General features: G+C 41.7%; 1 protein-coding gene across 1 annotated transcript; it reads right to left on the reverse strand.

Annotated features, from left to right (window-relative positions):
* Positions 1-7184: 7184 nt before the first annotated feature.
* Positions 7185-21778, reverse strand: LOC306639274 (protein scalloped). The gene is made up of 3 exons (XM_079102726.1): positions 20497-21778; positions 15994-16146; positions 7185-10724 (listed from the first exon to the last, which is right to left on the reverse strand). The coding sequence occupies exons 1-3, from the start codon at positions 20557-20559 to the stop codon at positions 10611-10613; spliced, it is 330 nt and encodes a 109-aa protein (XP_078958852.1). The 5' UTR covers positions 20560-21778; the 3' UTR covers positions 7185-10610.
* Positions 21779-23002: the final 1224 nt, after the last annotated feature.

The following is a 23002-nucleotide window of genomic DNA, read 5'->3' on the forward strand; positions in this document are numbered from 1 at the left end:
TTACCTTAATTGCATTGTGGTCAGAGATATTATATTACCAGCAATCCTTTGAAATGTATCAAGACTTGCTTAATTTGGAAGTATATGGTTTTCAAATTGGTCCATATGTGATTGAAAATTATGAATTTGACAATTTGGGGATATAGTGTACATATACAGAGCACACGTTAATGTATTCACAACTTCAAAATTTCTACCTGTTCCTTGGTATTTCCTTGTCTCATTAATTACTGACCGAGATGTATTATATTGATTTTGGACATTTTTGTCTGTGATAGTTTGACATATTTGACTCCATGGAAATGTTATAGGACAGGCTATATGGCAATGACTAAACAGACTCCATTTTATCCTGAGACTCCATGTCATGTAGGAAATACTTCTCCTATGGGAACACCCGCCCCTGTACCCATCAACAATTGCTTAACTTCTCCCATAGGAAAACCCCACCTCTGTACCCATCATCAGTTGGTTAGCATGACATGTTTGGCAACACAAAATGGCAATTCTTATATAAAGAAAAATTGTTTCCCTTTTTGATTCCTATTTTTCCTAAACAATGTACCCTGTCAACAGTGATTGTCTAGATGTTAGTAACTATTCTTTAAGTTGTACCTAAGTAAGTCATTTTAACCCACATCTCCTTATGCTTTTGATTTTAGATCTCATGATGTTAGTTTTGAATCATAGTTATCAGACACTTATGATTGATGCACTGACTTATGGTATAAAAACCCCTGCAACCCTGTGGTCAGGGCTGTTCTCCCAATAGCCATTTTTTGGGGCATTGTGCGAGACAGTCGGTCAGCCACCTAATAAAGACTCTCAAATTTGGACTTCTCAGTGTCGACAGGTCTGTTCTGAAGTTGCGCCCTTTAACATGCCTTTCTCTTAAATTTGTCTCATGTCCTTTAAAGAAGTTCAAGGAGATGTATGTCCCTGTCACTGAACCACAGAATGGACTAGTGAGTGGGCACCAGCATGGTTGTATTCGTGGTGGCTTGCAGGCCAGAGCTGATAGTAGGGAATATTGACATGGAATTGGTTTCCCCCCGTGAGAACGGAGAGTTTGATTCTGTAACAACAGAGCCAGGTGGAAACACTTCACTGTTGGAGGTAAATTAGTAACTACAACAGGCAGCAAGGAAGGCAGCCCCATATGTGGAGATGGTTAAGAGGGTCATACACGGCAAGACAGGGAGAGCATAGGTGGGCAGCATGAGAGGCGTCTGTGGCTTGACTGTGTTAATAAAATACCAAGATTGGGTGAGCAGATGTCAACTGCTGCAATGGAAAAAAAAAAAAAAAAAAAAAAAAAAAATTCCTCCAGACCTGTCCCCAGAGCCTGTTGACCAAAAGGGAGGCTTGAGTACTTGAAGGGTGGCACTAAAGAGCTCTATAGCCATTTATCCAACAGGTAACATTTACCACCGAGAAAAGGGAAACATGACCATCTTCCTGGGATGCTTTTGGTTCCCTTGCTCAGCCATGCTGGTTCAGTTGTTGTCACTGCTAAACTCAAGGTGACTGAAACCTGGGGTTCCAACAAAGGACACTTTTGATGTATCAAAGGGCCTTATCTTAGAGGAGGTGGAAAGGTGCCACTTAAGAGGTAGCAGAGCCATCACCAGGAAGGCTCTTCTGTCTCTAGATCCTTGCAACTTCATTACTTTTAAGACCTTAACAAGGGCCTGTAACCATCCGGAACCTCAATTTCCTTATAGGAAAACTGGGAGGGATTCCTTTTTTCCAGAGTGTATGGGTTAAAGGAAACCACGAAGGTGCGTGGCATATAACAGGCCCTCAACAAATGCTCCACTTCCCCTCCCCTGCCCCCAGCAACCCACTGGACAAGAGCACCCTCACAAACAGCAGCCCTCTGCAAAGATGTTTTTGCAAAGGAGAAGAGTACTATTTCTTCTCTGTTCATGCTCTCTTCTGGTGCTTCTTGGGGTTTCAGGCAGGCTTTTATTTCAAAGAAGTGGGGAGAAGCAAGACCCTCTGAGGTCTGGTTCACAAACCAGAGGAATCCCAGGTACATCTGGTCTCAGAAGTTCAGTATCATGATGGTTAACAAAGTTCTTTTCCTCAAAGCCACATTCATCCCCTCGCCTTAACCAAAAGGCAGAAGTCCAGCCAGGGAGATCTTATTTAGGGCTCCATCACTTATTAGTCATGACTCTATATGAACGACCCTTTCTGAACTTTGGTTTAGGGAGCAAAAATGTCATTAGGACTATGATGAGAATTAAAGGACACAATGTATAGACATTGTACCACACAAGTGGCACAGTGCTCAGCCTAAACACTCAGTGAAGCTGTTTTAACCAACATGTATGCTATACTGGTGAGGCACGAACCACTGGGGTCGCTGAGGACAGGCCTTACAGCTCAACATTATGCAATCAACTGCAGAGAATGCACACACCACGCAGGCGAGATCCTGCTGTACTTGTCTCAGCCCCTGCCCCATGAAATGCCTAATGGTTCAGCTTTTTTTATTTTATTTTTTTTTTTTTTTTCTGTGTACCTTGTTATACATGGGAGGATCTGGCTTCTCAGGTTATGCTTGGGATCCACAGACAAGTTGTTCTGCAAAGTTTCTGTCAAGTGTGTGTGTGTAGTGCTGGGGTTGATACTGAGCGCATGCTAGGTAAGCACCCTACCACCCACCTATATCCCCAGAACAGTTTTTGCCAATTTTAATGAAGCACTAAAAAGAGACAGGCAGATAGACTGACTGACTTCGTGGCTGTTTTTAAGAAACCCTGTTGGATATGATGCTTAAAGTTCTAATTACCAAGCTTGGTGGACACTGTCAAATGGATCAAGGCTTCAACCTCCTTTGCTATATTTTATGTATTTGGGAGGGGGGCAGGGATACTGGGGATTAAAGTGCCCAGGGGCACTTTACCACTGAGCAAGACCTTTTGAGACAAGGTCTTGCTAAGTAGCTGAGGTTGGCCTTGAACTTGTGATCCTCCTGCTTCAACCTCCCAAGTTGCTGGGATTTCAGGCATGCACCACTGGGTCTGACTACTTTGCTCTTTCATAAATTCCCTACAACACATAGAGCACACTTCATTCTCAACAACATACACTTTTGAAGATAAGAAAGGTGACCCACACTTTCATTTTCTTTATTTTTCATTGATACCGTATGAATACAAAGTTTCTAGAAAGCTACAAAATGTCTACCACTTTATCAAGAAGGCATCAAAATGTGTCACTTTGCAAAGACATGAAAACACCTGCAGGAACTGACACAAAAATAGCATTTTTAGAGTGATGAAATAATTGCACTTGACTGTCATGGATATTAAAGTTATCACACATATGTACCGCGAAAGCTAGAATACATTTTTTTTTTTTTACAAAGCACTTTATAAAAAAATTCTCTGCACACAACCCTATAATTTCATATAACTATCATACTAAAGATAAATTCACTTTAAAGCCAACACTTAGAACATTTTTAAACAAAAAGGTACCAGTACCTAAACACAAACGTTAACGAATACAAGAATACTGTACTGCCAAGAGGCTTAACCAAATGCCTTTTGAAAATTTCTGCAAATAGGTTAAGAAAATGTGTGTGAATTTGCCGCCCTACCCCCAACCTCTCCAATCTACCCAAGAGGAATCCAGTTACCCAGAGGCAGGTTCCACAGCCCAGTCCCAGCAGCAGTACAATATCAAAGGAACCACTGACCAGATGAAACGCTTACATCACAAGCCCATTCTATACACGCGACACGAAGACACAGACTGTGAGAATCCATTAAGTCGTTTAGAATGTGAACAAACACACGTGGCAAAAACCAATTTACATAAAATTTGAGCATATTAAAGAAGTAAAGGCTATTCAGGTTTCTTTTTTAAATGTTACAAAAAAATTTTTTTGTCATTTTTCAGGCACGTACTGTTTTTGTTTTTACTTTTTTTTTCCCTTGTTTGCAGTCATTAAGCCTATTGAAAAAGGCCTACAGAAGTAAATATTTCAAGGAGGTAACAGGGAGATGTACATCTTTTTAAAAGAAGTGCAGTTAATATCTAATTTACACAGTGAAACTAATCACAGAAAATGATTAATGCCAAAAGAAAAAAATGGAAAAAGAACATCAGGGATTGGTTTCCAACTGATTGACACCTGGATTCTGTCTGCCTCTCTTAGAGAAAGGGGAAGCAGAAGCAATCTCCTTGTGGAAGGCAACAGTCAACCCGAGAGAGGTGGAATCGAATGGAATCTACCCCATCTGATGATGAAGGGAGGGAGTGTAAATGCTGCTTGCAACACAGAAACGATGCAGCGTGACGCGATGCAAATTCAGAGTAAACAGTTACAGCTTAGGAAGTGGGGCAATAAATACAAGTATTTCATCTTACTTAATGGTGCATGACTTCAATGAGACCACCCTCCGCAATGCAGTCAATTTGAAACATAAAACCTTCATTCCAAATGACATAAGCAAAGAGTTTATGAGAAAACTGTTATCAAACCAAACACAGGAACAGCTGAAAAGCGAAGCAGGAAAACACTCATTTGACTAATTCCTTCCAAGTTGTGGTATAGTCCTGACAGGGAGGAGCAGAGAATTTGAGCAGCTGACTGGAACTTTGTGTGATTTTCTTGTTCATTTACTAGTTTTTTTTTTTTTTTTTTTTTTTTTTTAAACACAGAACTCTTATAAATAAATACTCACAACTTGGGGTGGAGAGAAACCACTCCTGAAGTATCAGTCCGGAGAGGCTATTCTTAAAGACACCAGGTAGTGATAGATGGAACATATGTATTAAGAGGCTAACTTCCAAAGTTGTCTGTTATTTTTACATCTATATTAGCAAAGAATAATTTTTTTTTTTTTAATTTTCCTGGCTTCTTTTTGGCTGGTGTTCTGTTTATTTTTGATTATTTATTTATTTATTTTTTGCCTCCTCGACCTTTTCACCTCTATAGTCTTCCCATGCTACACAAGGGTTTGCTACAAGCTGACACAGACTTTTTAGGAGTCGCCCCCTGGAGGGCTGGAACATTCTTTGAACACGCCGAATTGTGAATGGTGCTCTTTGGAAGGTTTTCATAGCACACCCATACACAACACTCGAGGCAACGCTTTTGCCCTAAGAAGAACACTTCAATTGTAATGACCCTAACACATTTTGCTCTGCACTGTCATCTCAGTTTGAGGCTTCCAACTTTCGAAATGGTATCACTGTGTGAGCCAGTTAAGTGCGCACTGTCATTTGAATGGAAAGGAGTCTCCACAGAGACTGAACACGAACACGCGGAGAAGGCAGAAGCCGTAGTATCTGTCCACCGGCCAAGATCCTGTTGTTGGTGTGGAAATTCCTTCATCCGGATGCAGGGCTGGGTGATGGGCTGAAACGACATGCCGGGTCATCGGCACGCACAAACACAACAGTGTCCGGGTCGCTCCTGCGGCAGTGTGCTACGGAGGATGGTGGAGGGGCCCCCACAGGCAGGCAGGCAGGCAGGCACGACCATGTGGTGCTCTTGTGAACAGAGGCCTGTGGTTGGTTGCTCATCCCGGTAAACCAAAGGCATTACGGTGATCTCAAAATATTTTTGGTCTCTCTACAAATTATCGTTATTATGGCAGCACTTTTCTAAGCTGGAATCTCAAACCAAAGGCACTTTCATGCTAGAGTGCAGAAGATTCACAAATAGCTAAGTATTTGGTCGTGAATTTAAAAGGCAACAATAAAAGTACAATTTGCTTTTCATAGTAAACTACAAAGTTGCAACCTTTTGTTTTGGTATATACATTGGAGAGCAGTGGTCAAAGAACCGACTTGGATTCGGGCTTCAGATTTCAGGCCAAGTCGTCAGTTTCTTAGAGAACTGAAGAAAAATGGTGGGCTTCAAAAACAAAATGAAAACAAATTTTGCTTGTCCTGGGCCAATTGGTAAATGGACAGGGAGTCTAGGCGTGAGAAAAGGCTGGCGGTAGGACTAAGGTATTGCTAAGGCACTGCTTACTGGAACGCTTTGGCAGCTCTGAATTGAAAACTTCCTATAAAAGTAACAGTAGTAAGAGAAATGCTTCCAGCTTACAAAAGGGCTCACGGTTCCGAGGCAGCCTTTTGCACTACAGACCCGACACGCAACGTCTCCAAGATTTAAGGCTTTTCAGAAATGACACGTGCAGGGCTTTGCCACAGAAACGTCAACATAGAGAAATAGCAATGCAGACGCCCCCCCTAATGTCACAGGTGCAAACACCAACAAACAATCAGCTCTACTCTTTGTTGGGACAGGTGTAGTGTACCAGAGCATATACAAAATCATACAAATGATATGTACCTGGTTTGTAAAATTGTCATGTGATTTAAATAATTGACAGTTACACACACAAAAAAATAATGGCTAAAACTACCACAGTATTGAAATCTAATGAAGACTTGGGTTTAAAAGTCACGTGGGGACTTTAAACACCAAGTGTTCAGATCGGGGACTATTTTTTTGGCTGGTCTGAGGGCAGGACTTTGCTGCTGGGATGCTTAGGAGATAAAAATTTGACTGAGAGCCTGTGGCAGGTGAATTGCCTCAGAGGAGGCGAAAAGGCTCATCAGCTTTCCTACCTGCACCGGGTGCCTCAGACAGCCATGGCCAGGCATAGCACAGCCCCATGCGAAGCAGCACAGGGGACCTGGTGCTCCTGCACAGGGCATTCTGGATCTCCCCTCTCTTCTGAACCAACCCTGTCCATACAACCTTAGGGATCATGTAAGCATAGAGCACCAAAGAAGAACGGCCTCCAGTGGAAGAGGCCAAGGATTAAAGAGGCAGGGGCCCTAGAAGTCCTCAGTCCTCCTCTGTCACGAGCCAGCTAGGTGACTCTGGGCAAGTCATCTCATCTCTCCTCCAGCCTCAACCTCCTCATTCACAAAATGGCAGAGGAGTGGTACACTGCGCTCTCTTTTAGCTCAAGAAAGAAAAACTCTTAAGTCCTCTTCTGGAACGGATTCTTCCCTGATCCATCCCCAAAGATGAAAAGAAATGTTTGAGAGGTTTCGATGAGTTCTACAAACAGTACTGACCATAAGGCAGAAAGCAGAAGCAGCCAGAGAAAATAAATCAGAAGGATTAAAGGTTTGATGAGAAGACTCATGAGCTTATAAGAAATAATGAAAATTGCTGGGATTAAAAAAAAAAAAAAAAAAAAAAAGCCTTGTTAACTAAGGGATGAAGGTCAAATCAGAAAAGTTTTGGAGCAGGAGGAAACATGGACATAATGTCACTTGATCAATATATTCCCACCTGCCTCTTGAGGACCTGACACAGGCTCCCAGGAGAGAAGATCCTACCAGTGAAATGGAAGGAGAAACCACTACCTACAAGATGTGGGGGAGCTGTTCTTGATGAGGGGTGACTGCACTCCATGGGACACTGGCAAGTTGTGACAACTGGGTGAAGGGGTGCTACTAGGTAGAGGCCAGAGCACTAGTAAGCCTCTGACAATGCCCAGGACAGCCCCACACAACAAAGAACGATCTGGTCCAAAATGTCAATAGCATCAAGGCTGAGAAACCCTTGTCTCAGGTAGCCTGGAAAAGCCAGAGATTCTGCCAGGGACACGTCCTGAAGAGGTCCTGGCTTTACTGTAGGTATCTCAGGATGATAAAAATGAATTCCAACAGAACAGAGCCCTGTTCTTCTTCAGCTCCTCCCTGGGAAAATTTGGCCTCTGAGCTCTGCAGTGAAAGCACAAGATGTCTCAGGCACACCTGGTACTGGAGGTCACCAGGAGAGAGCACCTGGGAGAGAGGTGAGGACCAGTTTTGCAAAGGCTTCCTTATGGTTTAGGAAACTTTTAAGACAAAGGCAGAAGGAAGAAACATCCAGGAGGAAGGGTCAGAGACTTGGATTAGGTATGAGGACACAAGTCCCACCCAAAGGGTTAATTTGGGAGAGACAAAGAAAGCAAGCCCCAGAGTTTAGAATAACTGGACCAGTAGTTAAGATAGGGAAAATATTTGTCCTGACAAAAGTTTTAGCAGAAGATTAAAAAATCTTAGTTGTTTTAAATGCAAATTTCAATTAAAAGTAATTCTCAAGGTATTCAGGTAAACCCCCCAAAATGAACTCCAAGGACATTCAGAGAAAGAAGACGTGGGCAGCCAGGCAGCAGAAGACCTTGCCTGACCCTGTGAAGACAGTTGGCCAGGTATGGCCTTCTCTGCAGCTAGTGCTTATCCTCTAGCTGGTCTTCTTGGGTTCTAGAATTTTTTTGTGCTTTGAAAGTAAATCCCAAGAGTCCCCCCAGGTAGCACATGAGAGCCTCACTCCTGTGTGGGAGGGTGAACCAGACACTTCTGCCCCTGAAGTTTTGGGCTGGCCTGGCTTTATACCGCATGAGGTCATTTGCACCCACTCATACAGCCTTGTCCTGGGGGAGTTATGTGTGTGTGTGTGGGGGGGGAGTTCTGTTGAGAAAAGATGGAGGAAACAGAAGCCAAAGACACTTTCCTATGAGTGTCTGACAGAAGTCTTTATGAATATTATGACCATGAAAGAAGCTTTAAAGCTTGGACTGAAGACCAGACAGAAGGGCAGAAGCTAGGGCAGTTCCTCAGAGGCTGGCTTGGAAACAGGAAACAAAGGCAGGCCTTACTTTGGAGGGACGATGAGCAGCACCACCCTACTGTTTATGCAAGGATGTGCATTCCAAGTGGGAACGTTTTGCATGTTCTCTGGTCTTTCTAATGACCAGTGATGCCTTGGGGAGACATCACGTTTAGTCCAGTGCTTTTCTTTTTATCATAAGCCAGGCAAACCCTCACACTCATGACCACAAGATATGAGACAACGTACAGCAGGGTCAGAGCAGATGGTGGGGCGAGGAAGTGTGTGTGTAAGACACTTGGCCGTGGCAGAACTATGTCCTAGCGTTGGTGAACACCTCACGAAATTTTTTTTATGTTCTACTGTGTTCACATATTTCTAAAAGTTATAAAAATCATCATTTTCTTCTGGAGAGTTGAGGGGTAGCCTCTTTTCCCTCTCCAACGAAGCACTTATAATGAAAATAACCCAAGACATGTGGCCACATCAAACCAGCTCTGCCTGGGTAATGCCTTGGAATACTTGCTCTGAAAAGTTAAATCTCCCCCAAAAAGAGAACCTCCTGAAGGAGCCTATCTGAAAGGGTGAGAGAGAAGAAAGAGAAAGAGAGAGAGAAACAGAGAGACAGAGAGAGCACTGGGCCTCTTAAACTTAAGTCAAACAAGGGTCATTGTGTCTTACTGAAAGATGTCAAGGAAATGGACATCCTTAGAGAGAACACATCTAAGTAGAGATGCAGACTGAGATATACATACGTATCAGCACCTAGCAAACTGAGCAACACTAAACAGATGTTACAAATGTTGAATAACCATGTCTGTATATGTGTACATAACTGTTTACATTCATACACATATAGTCACAGCAGGTTCCTACGCATATTGGGTCACCAGAAATAAAGAATTTATCCACAGGCTGGTAGGGATGCTTACAATTTTCTGGGGAGCAGAGATTGCTAAGCCTGATGAGCCTTTTACTTGTTTGGTTGTTGAAATTTTCTCCCAGCCACAGGATTCTCTGTACTTTGCAGCTCACAGTGCAGTATTCATGCCAAATTTAAAATTTTGCTATTAAATTTCAGTGGTTCAAATGTTTACTCTTCTTAATAAAAAATTTGGTTGTCCATATAAAATATAACTGCACACACAAGACTATAAACATTGTAAGTTTAGATTTTTCAGTATTTATCTACTTATTGCAAAAAGAGCCATCTTTTCTTCTTCATTAAATAATCAACCATCACATTAGTACAATACAATTTTACATTTTTAAATATACTATATATGTTAAGGATAAGGGGTGAAGTTTTCTTCCTCTGTAATACCTGTTCAAGAGTTTAATGGATTAGAAGATTAGTTTTAACCTTGAGGAAAAAAGTACAAATTTGTCTCATTAGGATATTTCTACCAAGCATTTCTTAAGGCTATAGTTTAACATTTGGTTTCAAAAAGAAAGAAAGGTTTCATTTAAAAAATAATTTAGTGAATTACATTCTTTCATAACTTCCACCCTAATTAGTTACAAAGATAAGTCTAAAGATTCTTAGTTTTGTGTACTAATTTACATTTATATTTAAAGATTAATTTTACTTGTATCTTAAAACAAGAATTTCATGTTGGAAAAAAAGAGAACTAAATACATTTGTGTAAAGGCAGTAAATGTCCCATGGCCAATGCTCTGTCTTAATATTTTTTACCACAATAAGAAACAGGTCTCTGCAGAGAGAGACCTGAGTTGTTTAGGTTTTCCATTCCCGAGGAATTGTGGGCTGCAGATCTGAAGAACACATAGAAACAACTTGATTTCTCTTTACAACTGTACCAGAACTTCACAGCTACAATGATAGTATGAACACATGAAAAAATGACTTCACTCAAACAGGACTTAGAAAAGTCGGGGTGACCTCGGGGCCAGGGCACCACCCACGTGGTGAGGTTTACAGTCAGTCGTTCAATAATGGAGAGTGTGTGTGTGCACATAGGTGTGTGTATATACAGATATCTATATATATAAATAATCATGTTCAGTCTTTTACAAGCCTGTAAATATGATGTTGTGCTCCATGTTCACTATTTGAAACTTCAAATACACAGGCCATGCAGAGGAGAGTTTCTTGTGTATCCCTGTTTGTTACCACCTGTTAAAAAAAAATAAAAAAGAAAAAGAAAAGGCATATATATATATATGGTACCACATGGAAGAAGGCCCTGTGCCCCAGGACTATGACTGAATTGAAGAAGAGCAGTCTTAAGTCGGATCAGTGGGTTACAGATCCAGTCAGCCTTACTCTGCACCATCTAACACATATTCCAAGAACTTGAACCCCATCCAAGCATGGTGCCATTAGCAAGAAAGACCTTATAGATGGTGTCTCGTCCATCATCCAAGCCCAAGAACCTCAAGAATCAGTGCAGTTTATGTGTTTGGGTATTTTCTGAGGGCTGATTTCTTTATACTTAAGGCAATTTTCTATAATTCTATCCCATGGGATAACTAAACTATTTATCCTAAGTAATTATGTCCTACTTTATTTTTATTTATTTGTGTGTGTGTGTGTGTGTGTGTGTGTGTGTGTGTGTGTGGTGTATGATATTCCCCCTGTCCCCTGCCACTGCCCCTGCAGGGATCAAACCCAGGGCCTCATGTATGGTAGGCAGAGCTTGGACTCAACAAAACTTTTGCCATGTAAAGGATCGTGGTATGGGTGGAATCATGTCTAGTGACAATCTTCCCCCGGGCACAGGCTTTACCTTCCAAACGTATGCTGAAACACCATCTGTTACCCCTTCAGGTAGGCTCCGGAAGCTGTCTCCTTCCTCAACCCATGGCCAACCCTGGCACCCTCTGGCCCAAATCACCGCTGCCTCTTCTCCTCTCCTCCATCGCAGTTCCCCATGCCATCCTCAGAAGGAAGCTTCTACGTGCAAATCTACCAAACTTCCCCACTCGAGCCACTTCAGTGACTCTCCCATGACTTCTGTGTTTGAAAACATCCTGAACTGGAGAGCCTGGTCTGGCTTGTCACAGACCCCTTTTCCCCTATGCATCAGGCTGCTTCCTGCATTTGCTTCTCTTGACCTTGAGGCAGTCAAGTTAATATTCCCAGACTAAAGTCTCATAGTATTTCTGATTTTCCCTAAAAAATTGTGTGAGTTTTTTTTTTTTTTTTTTTTCCTTTAAACATCCATCTCATTCAGTGGACTATAAATTCCTGAAGATCAGGGACCATGTTTCCCAGTAACTAGCTCAGTGCATGGCACACATGGTCATTTAATTAATATTTGCTGAATGAATGGAAATTTACACAGTAACCAACACATACTGATTGCTTACTCTACATCTACTCAAACATTAAATGCTTTCCACAGATCGTCTCATACGACATTCCAACAACTCTATGAGTGGGAGCTATTATTATTTCCCTCTGGTGAGAAGGAGCTGAGGAGTTAATCTGCTCAGGGTTCAACTTGTTCAAGGTGGCCATTCAGTTCTTTTTCCTTCAGGAGGCCTTCCCCATCCCCTTGAACCAGGTCGAATCCTCCTCTTAATTCTCTTAGCACTAAGTCCCTCTGCCTGTCACCAGCTGGTTAGAGTTCCCATCCATTTAGTGATGACGTGAAGAATGCCTGCCTTCCCCCTCCCCCCAGGAAGGCCTGTCCAGCTCACTGCAACATCACTACACCTGACACCCATGTACAGTACTCACAGAATGCACCCCCCTTTTTGGTAAATCCGAAAAATGTTTTATCTGTCAAAGCAACATAAATGTTAGCCCTGAGAATTCCCCCACCCCACCATGATGCCTAGTAGCCCAGCAACCATAACCTTGTATTGTAATGGTCTATTTGCCTGCCTCTATCACCCTAAAGGCCATGGGTAACTGCAGTATAGGCACTGTGTTTCATTTGCATTGCTTCTCAGTAGCTAACACAATCTAATCCCACAGTTTAGTTGAATGAATTAAAGCACTCTCAATTATTACCTTTGAGGTAGAGAATGCAGTTGAAGCCTTTGTTTATAAATGGTGCAGAGACTGAGGTCTGCAGACTTCAGATGACTTGTGCAAGATCATAAAGTAGAGATGGGCCCTAAACCAAGCCCTCTGATTTCATGACTATGAAATTATCCTGCAAAGTGGTTTTTCTGTCAAGTCTTTATTATTGACCCTGTGACCCCGGGTAGGCCTGATGATTCGTTATCCATAAAAATGGGAATAAAAATGATCCCATGTTTTTTTTTTTTTTTTTTTTTTTTTTTTTTTGGCGGTGCTGGGGATTGAACCCAGGGCCTTGTGCTTATGAGGCAAGCACTCTACCAACTGAGCTATCTCCCCAGCCCCCGATCCCATGGTTTTGTAGCAAGAATTTTATAGCATACCATTTACAAAGGATCTATGGAGCACAGTGCCTAAAACCTCTAGGCTGTATCCTATTTTCTCACAAATTTTCTATGAAAGAACATACCTCATTTGGGCTTTGTAACTGAGATTCAAAAGGAGAAAACAAAAATGATTCCATTAGCTGTTATGTCTAAATATGACCTCAAAAGAAAGCAGCATGTGTGGTCCACAGCTCAACTGCTGTCTTTCTCAGCTCTGTGCAGTTATTGTCTCTAGGGCCCCACATTGACAGGTTCAGCTCAACTTCCCAATCAACTTGATGTAATCAGATAACCCACTTCATTGGTCAGTACGGTCTGGAATTGGTCTTGATGACACAGGGTTTGTATTCAAAACACCCAGTGAAGTCCTTCCGACTTTGCCCAGCAGCTTCCATAATGGCCTGTCCCTCAGACACAGCTGGGAAGTGTAATTTTTCCTGTTCATCAATTAGATGACATGACTTTCATAATCCAGGAGTGCTGGCTTAATTGCAGTTTTTTTATAACTATGATATTTCTAGTAGATGCTTATTGGAGGTTATCAATTCCTCATATCAAAGAAATTTCTGCAACTTCTTAGTGAAGTTATTAATCAAACCTAAGTTCCCTGGATAACCATGTTGGTTGAAGTCACATGTCCTGAGGAAGCACTCCTGACAGTTACCTGGGCTTTGTGGGAAATAGGTTCTCTGACATTTCCTGACCATATTCATTCCACTGTGCTCATAGAAAGTCACGGCCTGGGAATATCATCTTCCTTAATGTGCAGAAACAGACAATGCTGGCTTTTAAGCAGCAGCTAGACTCCCTCCAAGAGGTGGTGGTCATCCACTCAAGAGTTCTAAGGACTGAGACTGTTTAAAGCACAGCAGGATTCCAGCTTGCTTACCTGAATGCTAAGCTGCTATACCTGTTCTTTAAATAGCAGCAGAGAAAACCTCCGACAAGTACCTGCTTCTAGCCAGTGCCCACATTAGAACCACTCAGTTTTCACCAAAAGTCCATTAGAGAAAAAGAAACTAAGGAATAGTATTACAGATCAGGTATTCCAAATTCTTCTTCAAATTACTGGTTTCTGAAGTACAGAAGCACATAGGCATATCTGAGAATCCACTGAGATTGTCTCCCTAGAACATATTCACATGCAAAACTGTTTGCCAGTTGCATGCCAATTTGTCCCAGTGAGCTCTGAGACGCCCTGAAGCTCATTTGCCAGTCCACTACAGCAGTGGCTTTCAGTCCTAGCTGCTCACTTCAACTATCTGGAAAGCTTTAAAATTAAACAAAAAAACATGATGCTGGACCCCACCCCAGAGATTCATCTGAAGTGGGGCTCAGGCCTCAGATTTTTTAAAAGTTTCCTGGATGAATCTAATATGTGAAGGGCTTTAATTTTAAAAATTGATTTTTTTTTTTTCTTTTTAACAGTGATATATGGGAGCTGGATTCTACTGGCTTATGAATGTTATTGTTAATATTAAGAAATTTCATGAACTAGACAATCACTGGTAGCTTGAGATTGCCCATGGAGGGGATCTATTTACATTATGGAAACAGGTAAAAAGTATAAATCGGGTTTTGGAATGGGGTACAGGTTTGGGAGAGAGCCTGTTTAAAAACAACAACAATGAAAAAAAAAGTGTATCACTGATTGAGAACCACTGACGAAATGGAACCAAAATTCCAGGTAAAGAATTCCCAGTGTATAAACCGAGGAGTGGGATAACTGGGTCAAAAGGTGGGTCCATTCCAAATTTTCTGAGGATTCTCTACACTGCTTTCCAGAGTGGCTGCACCAATTTGTAACTCCACCAGCAATGTAAAAGTGTGCCTTTTTCCCCACATCCTCGCCAACATCTATTATTGTTTGTGTTCTTGATAATCGCCATTCCAATTGGAGTAAGATGAAATCTTAGAGTTGTTTTAATTTGCATTTTTCTAATTACTAGAGATGTACTCTAGTTCTTAATCTTAGTAACAAAGAGTAATGAAGTAAGCTGTCAGAGGGCTGAATACGTGACCACAGTATTATCCAGTTACCCCTTTTAACAAAATTGTTCCTACCAAGTTTTGTTTTGGTATTTTCCCTTCAATTTAATCAAGAATTTTTTTTTTTTTTTTTAATGAGTGAGCCTTAAAAAAAAACAAAAACCAAAAAACCAAAAAACCTTACTAGGTATTTTCTAAGTATAAAATGCTATTCCTCATAACCTTTCCAAAGTTCTCAAATGAAGTTCCTAGGAGAAGTTAGCCTAAAGCAAAATATCACGTAATCCCCTGCACTGTCTGGGGGACAGGTAAGCTTCCTGTCAAGGATTTTGAGCACTATCATCTTTTCTTTCCCTTCAGCTTCTCCCCTTAAGTTTTGATCATATTTTTCAGTTTTTGAAGAACATTTTCCTTCCCTTCCTGGTCACTTTATTCTATTCTAATTTTTATTTCTCTCAGGATAGCTTGTATTTTCTTAATACATGTTATCTCATAAAAGGCTTTGCAAATCCTTCAAGAAGTGAGTCAAGGTGTGTTTGAAATGCAAACCTATGGACTCAGCTTCTGTCTCATTTATGATTTGCATTTTATATAGTTGCTGAGACTCAGTTGCGGCTAACACTGGGAATTACCTGTGGAATTTTAAAAAAATATACATGCCTGAATCTAACCCTCAGAGAATCTGAATGAGTGAACCAAGGGTCAGCCTGGGTACCAGATTTTAAATGGTTCTTTAGAACTTTCTGATGTGCAGCTGGAATTGAGAAACTAGGATCACCACTTTTTAATACCCATCTGAATTCTAGTTCTGCCAAGTTTAGAAACCCCAGATGAGACTACTTCTCTTCTACTGACTCAAACCCAAATATAGTCCAAGTGTGCTCAATGGAAACTGTGAGTTCCACTGCTAGCTGACCACCCAGGGCCCCATCTAACAGTCAAGTTCTTTTGGCAGAGAGATGCCTTGGTGGCTCCCTAGTCCACCCCAGCAAGCCTCATGGCAGAGTCTGCCTAGACAAAAAAGACAAAACCATTACCAATAAAATTGTGAAGTTTTCCAAAACACTGTTCATCATATATTTCTCGGGTAAGTGTTTGAGCTTGTGGATGAAATTGATCATATATTCACACATCGGGGAGCGGTTTATTCGGTATACAAATCGGCCATTCTCAAACCTTGCATACTCCGTCTGTTGGGAGAAAAGGATTTGAGCATTTTTATACTTTTGACCTCAAAATACAAGAAACTGTTATTACTATCTATAAAAGCATATTGCTTTTTCTATATGAATTGTCTGTTATGTGCCATTCAATCCAGGTAGTTGACTTTTTAAAAATACTATATCCAAATACTATTGCTATATGCAGAGTCCATCATTTTCCTGGAAGTTAAAAGAAAAAGATTGTTGGAAAGATGGTATCTTCAACAAAAAACACCAAAACCCCAAACCAGCTACTTAGTGATTCTCTTCCTGGAGATCCGAGAACAGCCCCCAGGAAGTTACAGTTCTTCAAAGAGACCAGAGAAGTCCCTCTTTACTGTGATAAGGCCTTGCAGGCCCAAAGACCTGTACAGATAATTTACCTACTTTAGGAAAAAGGAAAAATTGGTCACCTCACATTTATCATGAGTCCCTGGATGAAAGGAAGGAAGGAGAGAGGGAAAGGAGGGGAGGGAGGGCAGGTAGGCTAATGTATATGCAGTTTGAAGAACCTATGAAAGTACTCAGAAATTAGAAACACTCCAGATCACCTTGGATGAAAAAGGAATTAAAAAGGAAATTATAAGCTATCAAAAGAGCAATGAGAAGGAAAATGTATCCAAACTTATGGGACACAGTTAAGCTCTACTTGAAGGAAACTTCATGAAGCAGCCTCCTAATGCCTTCACCATTAAAGACAAAAAAATTGCAGAACTAAATACACATTTAAAAAGAAGCACAAGCCCCACAAAGTAAACCCAAACCACAAAGAAACCAAAGGAAACCAGGAATAGGAAATTAACAAAGATAAAAGCTCAAATCAATGAAACAAATTTAAAATGTGTACAGAATAAATTTAAAAACTAGTTCTTTAAAAGGACAAAAAAAATAAGCCCTGTACATGCTTAAAAAGGAGAAGAAAAAAAAAGAGGCAAAACCACAATTGTGGTAGAGATGAGAAGCTGTACAGGGCTGGGAGCACAGCTCAGGGCTTAAGAACATGGGCAGGCACTAGGTCCAGGGCTTGTTCCCCAGCACCCCCACACCCCTGCACCCCCAACTTTCAAGAGGGCCCATTACATCTGCTTCAGGCAGCAAAGAACCTAGAGGACAGGGATGCTTTCCTAGAAAAACTCAAAGTGCTAATATCAAACAAAAAAGAAGTGGAAAAAGCCAAGAGATCAATGACTGAAATGACCAGGACTAGAAAGTATCTTAAATATTTACCACTGTAGAAGATATAGAGACCACAAAGAATGCAAATTTAGATAGGAGGAATAAGTTCAAGAGATCAATTATACACAATGAAGACTACAGTTAGTAAGAATATATTATACGCTGGAAGACTGCCAAATGTTTTAAGTATTTTCACCACAAAAGAGAGAATGAGTGGTAATGCATATGCTAATTAGCTCAATTTTAGCCATTTCACAATGTATACATAATTCAAAATTTCACATTGTATACAATAAATACATTTGATTTTTTTTGTTAATTAAAACAGATTTTTAAAAAAGATTTAAAAGAGCAAATTGTTTCACGGGTAAGTTTTATGTAATTATTAGAGAATAATTATTTTCCTTGTTATTTATTCTATTTCATGGTAGGCTACAAAAACAGGTACACAGGGCTGGGGATATAGCTCAGTTGCTAGAGCGCTTGCCCTTGCAAGCACAAGGCCCTGGGTTCAATCCCCAGCACTGCAAAAAGCAAACAAACAAACAACAACAACAAAAAACAGATACACATACTAATTCCTTTTATTAAATGAATGTAAAGTCAATACTGAAACTTGATAGGTCACCAAAAAAAAAAAAAAAAAAAAAAAAAGTTTAAAAACTATCATGATGAGATGTAACATAAGCACAGAGAATTTAGTAACATATCCAAAGCAGAACTTTCTTCTGGAATGCTGGGGATGTTCATACACAGGAACCTCATTGACTCAACTGCCATCAACAAATTAGAGAAAAATCATGTAGCAAGAGGTGCTGAAAGGCACTTGATAAACTAATGCAGCTATTCCTCATAAAAACCCTAAGCAAGCCGGGTGGTACACACCTATAATCCCAGCGGCTGGGGAGGCTAAGGCAGGAAGATGGAGAGTTCAAAGCCAGCCTCAGCAACAGTCTCTAAATAAAATATGAAACAGGGCTGGGGATGTGGCTCAGTAGTTGAGTTCCCCTGAGTTTAATCCCTGGTACCAAAAAACAAAAAACAAAACAAAAAAAAAAAACTAAGCAAAACGGAAAAAAAAAAAAACACTTAAAAATGTAATAAATACCATTTACAAAAGCCAATATTAACTATAATCATAAATGGCACAACTCCAAAAATAATTCTACTAACATTAGAACTACAGAAGGATACCTACCATCACTATTTTCCTGATATGACTCTAATGAAGTTTTAGCAAATGAAAAGTAAGAAAATAATAAAAAAACTAGAAATGCCCGTTACTAGCTCAGAAAACATGAAAAAGAATGAGATTGACTTGCTTCACCAATATCAGAACCTACTATCAAGCCACTGTAATTAAATTCATGTGGTATCTGGATACATAGAAAAAGATGGTGGGAGGGGGTGGGGATGGAAAAACAGTAGAATGAAACAGACAGTACTACCCTATGTATATGCATGACTACATGAATGATGTGAGTCTACACTGTGTACAACCATAGAAATGAAAAGTTGTACCCCATTTGTGTACAATCAATGAATCAAAATGTGTCTGTAAAAATAAAAAATATTTTAATAAAAAAAAAAAAAAAAAAGAAAAAAGAAAAAAAAAGTGGGCAGAATAAAGTGGAGCCGAGGAATAGCTCCCAACATAGATGGCAAGTTAAAGGGAACAGACCTGCTCAACCGGAAAATAAATAATCTCTTAATAAATGGTTAGACACAAGTGCCTGTGAACCTGGAAGAAAATATAAGCAGCCTACTACTTCACACCAAATGTGGGCATACATTCTAAATAAATTAAAATCTTTAAATAACGCAAACCTGCCACACTCAGACCATCTTCTCCATGAAAATTCCTGGGATTTTGTGAGTCAAAAGCAATTTCTCCCTCCTCCCTGAACTTGAAAAGAGCTTTGGTTCTACCATCCAAGGACCCCATGAAGAATAGTTTGAAACTGGGAAAATAAGTAAATCATCTGGTTCACCTTTTCTCGCAGGCACCTGTCCAGGCAGAGAAGTCCACATACAGAGAAGACCCCTGCAGCGTGGCTGTTCACTAACACTGCCTAACATGAACCCTCCATGCTCCCAACCACTGTGGGTAACCACATTTCCTCCAGCTCTCCCAGTCTGTCTCATTATACAGCTTCTTTCTTACCCTCTCTTTGGGCTTCCTAGGCATCATGCTGAGCCCCTGCCCTGCCTCTGTGTTTTATGATTTCTGATCTCTGCTTATGTCTCCCTGCTACTCACCCCAGGACTAGCTGCTGCTCCCCAAATTTAATCCTCATCCTGAGTTGTTATTCCCTCCGCTTTAATTTGCCTTAATACTCAGAATTCCCAATTGAGATTTCCAGTCTTTACCTGTTGCATCTATAATCCTCCCCCATTTCCTCTTGAATACCTTATATCCTTATCTCTATTAATAGCAAGGATGAAATGTGATTGTGACCTCTGGCTCTCATCCTGACTCCACAAGTCATGCTCTCTCACCCTGCAACAGAGTCTCTGTCAGCCAGGTTGGGCTCCTGGACCTGAGAGGTCCTGATCTGCTACAAATAAACTACTCACTAAACATGGACCAATTTGGGGAGGGCGGAAAGCCTGGGAAAGCAGAACTTCAAAAGGTAAGCCGACTGCGAAGCAGCTCACCCGGATAAAACCAACACACGTTTGCTTAAAGGGAGGGTGGCAAGAAATGTAAAAGCTGTAAGTAAATATTTGATCCTAATACAGAATGAAATGCAGTGAAAGCAATTAAAATAGAGGGAGTGGAAAGAGTAAAAGCAACAGTATCAAACTCAAGGTGTCAGAATTTTACAAGGCACGTGCCCATGGAAGGCCAACCTGACTGTTACCCACAATGCTGGGAGTGCACTTGGATCTGGGGGGTGGGCTGGGAGGACCTGGCTCAACCCAGCATCCCCTGGGCCCCAGGAGGCTGCACACCAAGGTGAGCAGGATCGGCTTCAGACACAGAGGCTGTCACTGGACTTCCTACTTGCTTTCAGGTGCTTCCAAATCATTTTGCCTTTCAAAGTAACAGAGAAAAGAAGTGGGAGGGAAAGGAGAAGACATCAAAAAAGCACAATTCTCTGTCCCCATGAAAGACTGAAGAAGCCAACAGGCTGCCTTGGTCACTACAGGCTAACTTACCTCTACTTTTTCTACTACTTGCTTCCCAAAGGAGCACACTTTGGTGGAACAGGTGACCGTCATGTTTTCAGAACTCTCATACTGGCTGGTTACACCATAAAAAGCCCCAGCATCGTCTTGGATATTGCAGTTTAAGTCAGCCTGTAGGAAAGGAAACAGGGGTGGGGTTATTCTCTCATCCAGGAGTTCCACTGCTGAGACAGTAATGCCAGGGCAAGGCCACCAGTGATTGAGCCCAGGGGAGGGCAGTGTGGAACAGATGCTCTTCTAGAAACAAGGTCAATGCCCAGAAGTCACTTTCTGGATGGTGCTAATCTGGGCATCTTCCCTTGAAAGGCCCATGCTATGCATTTCCATTCTGTTTTGCTTTCTTGCATTCAGGATTAGAATAACACTGTACCTTTGTAACAAAAGATAGATTAGCAGTCTCTGAAATGTGTGCAGACAACAGGACAAATTAGATTCATACTCACTAGTCTTTAGAGATATTTAAAAGAACAGGAGACTCTGCAGCTGACTAGCCATTTGTTATATATGTTAAACAGAAACTACAAGAAATACCGCATCCTGAGGGGAAACGGTTCCTACGAATGACTGACTTAAAGAGAGGCCGAATAGCTGTCACTCATTTACCAACCTGTTAGTAAGTACCTACTATAGGAGGTTCGTACTAGACCTGGACAGGGCTTGTCCACAACCTAACATGGAAGATAGGCATATAAAATAGCTGCCATGCAGCTAGGACACAATTAGCATGTCAAAGATACTCAGAGTTCAAACCATGGAAGGCACTGCTTTTAGCCAGGTCTTAGTTAAGGGACCGTTATAACAGCATGAGCTGAGGGAAGACTGGGCAGAAGCCCACGGTGCTTCATTCCAGCTTCAACGTAAGGACTAAGGGGACTGGGAGAAGGGAGTTTGAAAATACAACTTGGGCCCAGGTCGTGGAGGGCTAAATAAGGGGTGTGGGTTATAGCCTGTAGGAAATGAGGACCCATCGAAGTTTGGGTGCCAAGAAGCAAAGAGTTGTACAGAGCTGTACTTCAGAGAATAGTGTCTCAGCAGGATAAAATGTACACTGCAGGAGAAGGCTGCTGAAGTGTTCGGGCCACTGCTATGGTCTGAATGTGTGCCCCAACATTTGTGGGTTGGAAACTTAAATCTCCAAGGCAACACCTCTACTTCCGGGAGGTGTTTAGGATCCTGCCCTCATGAATGGATGAATGCAGTATAAAGGGCCTTCACGAGTTGGCTTTCACACCTGTCTCCCTTCCAAAAAAAATATTTTTTGGGGAGTGGGTACTGGGGATTGAACTCAGGGGCAACCACTGAGCCACATCCCCAGTCCTATTTTGGATTTTATTTAGAGACAGGGTCTCACTGAATTGCTTAGCACCTCACTGTTGCTAAGCCTGGCTCTGAACTCAAGATCCTCCTGCCTCAGCCTCCCAAGCTGCTGGGATTACAGGTGTGCACTACCGTGCCCAGTCCTCCTTCCAAAATGTGAGGACACAGCAGGCCAAGCACAGACCAAGGCAGTCACTGAGGAATGGGTCCACCCTCCCCCCAAATACCTCCTGACTCCCTGCCACACACCAGGCCCTGGGCTGAAAGTTAGGTCAGTGCCTCCTCTCCCGGGACTTGTGATTTAGCAAGGAAGGTATCAAAAAGGAGGGAAGCCCCACTGAGAGGGGTACAGAAGGACACGGGAACAAATAGTGGGGAGGGTCCCCAGGAGTCAGGAATGCTCTGAACCTCTGCGAAAGCTGGAGTCCAAAGAAAGAAGCTATGTTTCAGTGGGAGGAACATGCCGTAGGAGAGAAGAGGGTGTTGGGAAGGCACACCACCAGAAAGGAGGACAAAAAAGGGAGGGGCGGAGACAGCAAAGGAGAGGAAGCAGCAGGGGAAATGGGGGGCTGGGGACCTAGAACCTCAGACCCCAGGCACCCGGGAGCTGAGCAACAGGAGAGGAGCAGTGACAGGACGGAACCGGATCTGAAGAGGCACTGCTGACCACGGCTTGGAGATGAGAAAGAAGCAGAGTGAGTGCAGACAGGTGATCACGTTACTGCATCCAAAAGAGAGGTGGTCACGCACGCGGTGTCGTGCCAGCTGTTAAGACAGAGGTGGGCAGGTTCAACACAAACAGGATTTTATATTTTGTGAGGTTCAGCACATTTTGACTAGCTAATTTAAAAACTCTGGTAGGTCCTAACCACCATGGACACCCAAGTCATATATGTTTTTAATGAAGATATACATGTGGATTTCCTTTCTGAACTGAATATTAGGAAAATGTCCAGTCCTGTGGGCAAAACTTCCCATTTCCCACCTTTAGATAAAGAGAACCATATATTCTACATTTCCCCTTTCACCTTATGAGCCAAGAAATCCAAGGCTAAATTCAGTGTTCAGCAATTACCTCATCCCAAGTGCTCCTAGTAGCTGGCAACCATGTGTAGCTCCTTTTGCTGGTTTCTAATCTGCTTTCACTTGCACTTGTCCA

The sequence above is a fragment of the Sciurus vulgaris genome (genome assembly GCF_902686455.1).
Source record: "Sciurus vulgaris genome assembly, chromosome: 11".
NCBI classification, from domain to species: Eukaryota; Metazoa; Chordata; class Mammalia; order Rodentia; family Sciuridae; genus Sciurus; species Sciurus vulgaris.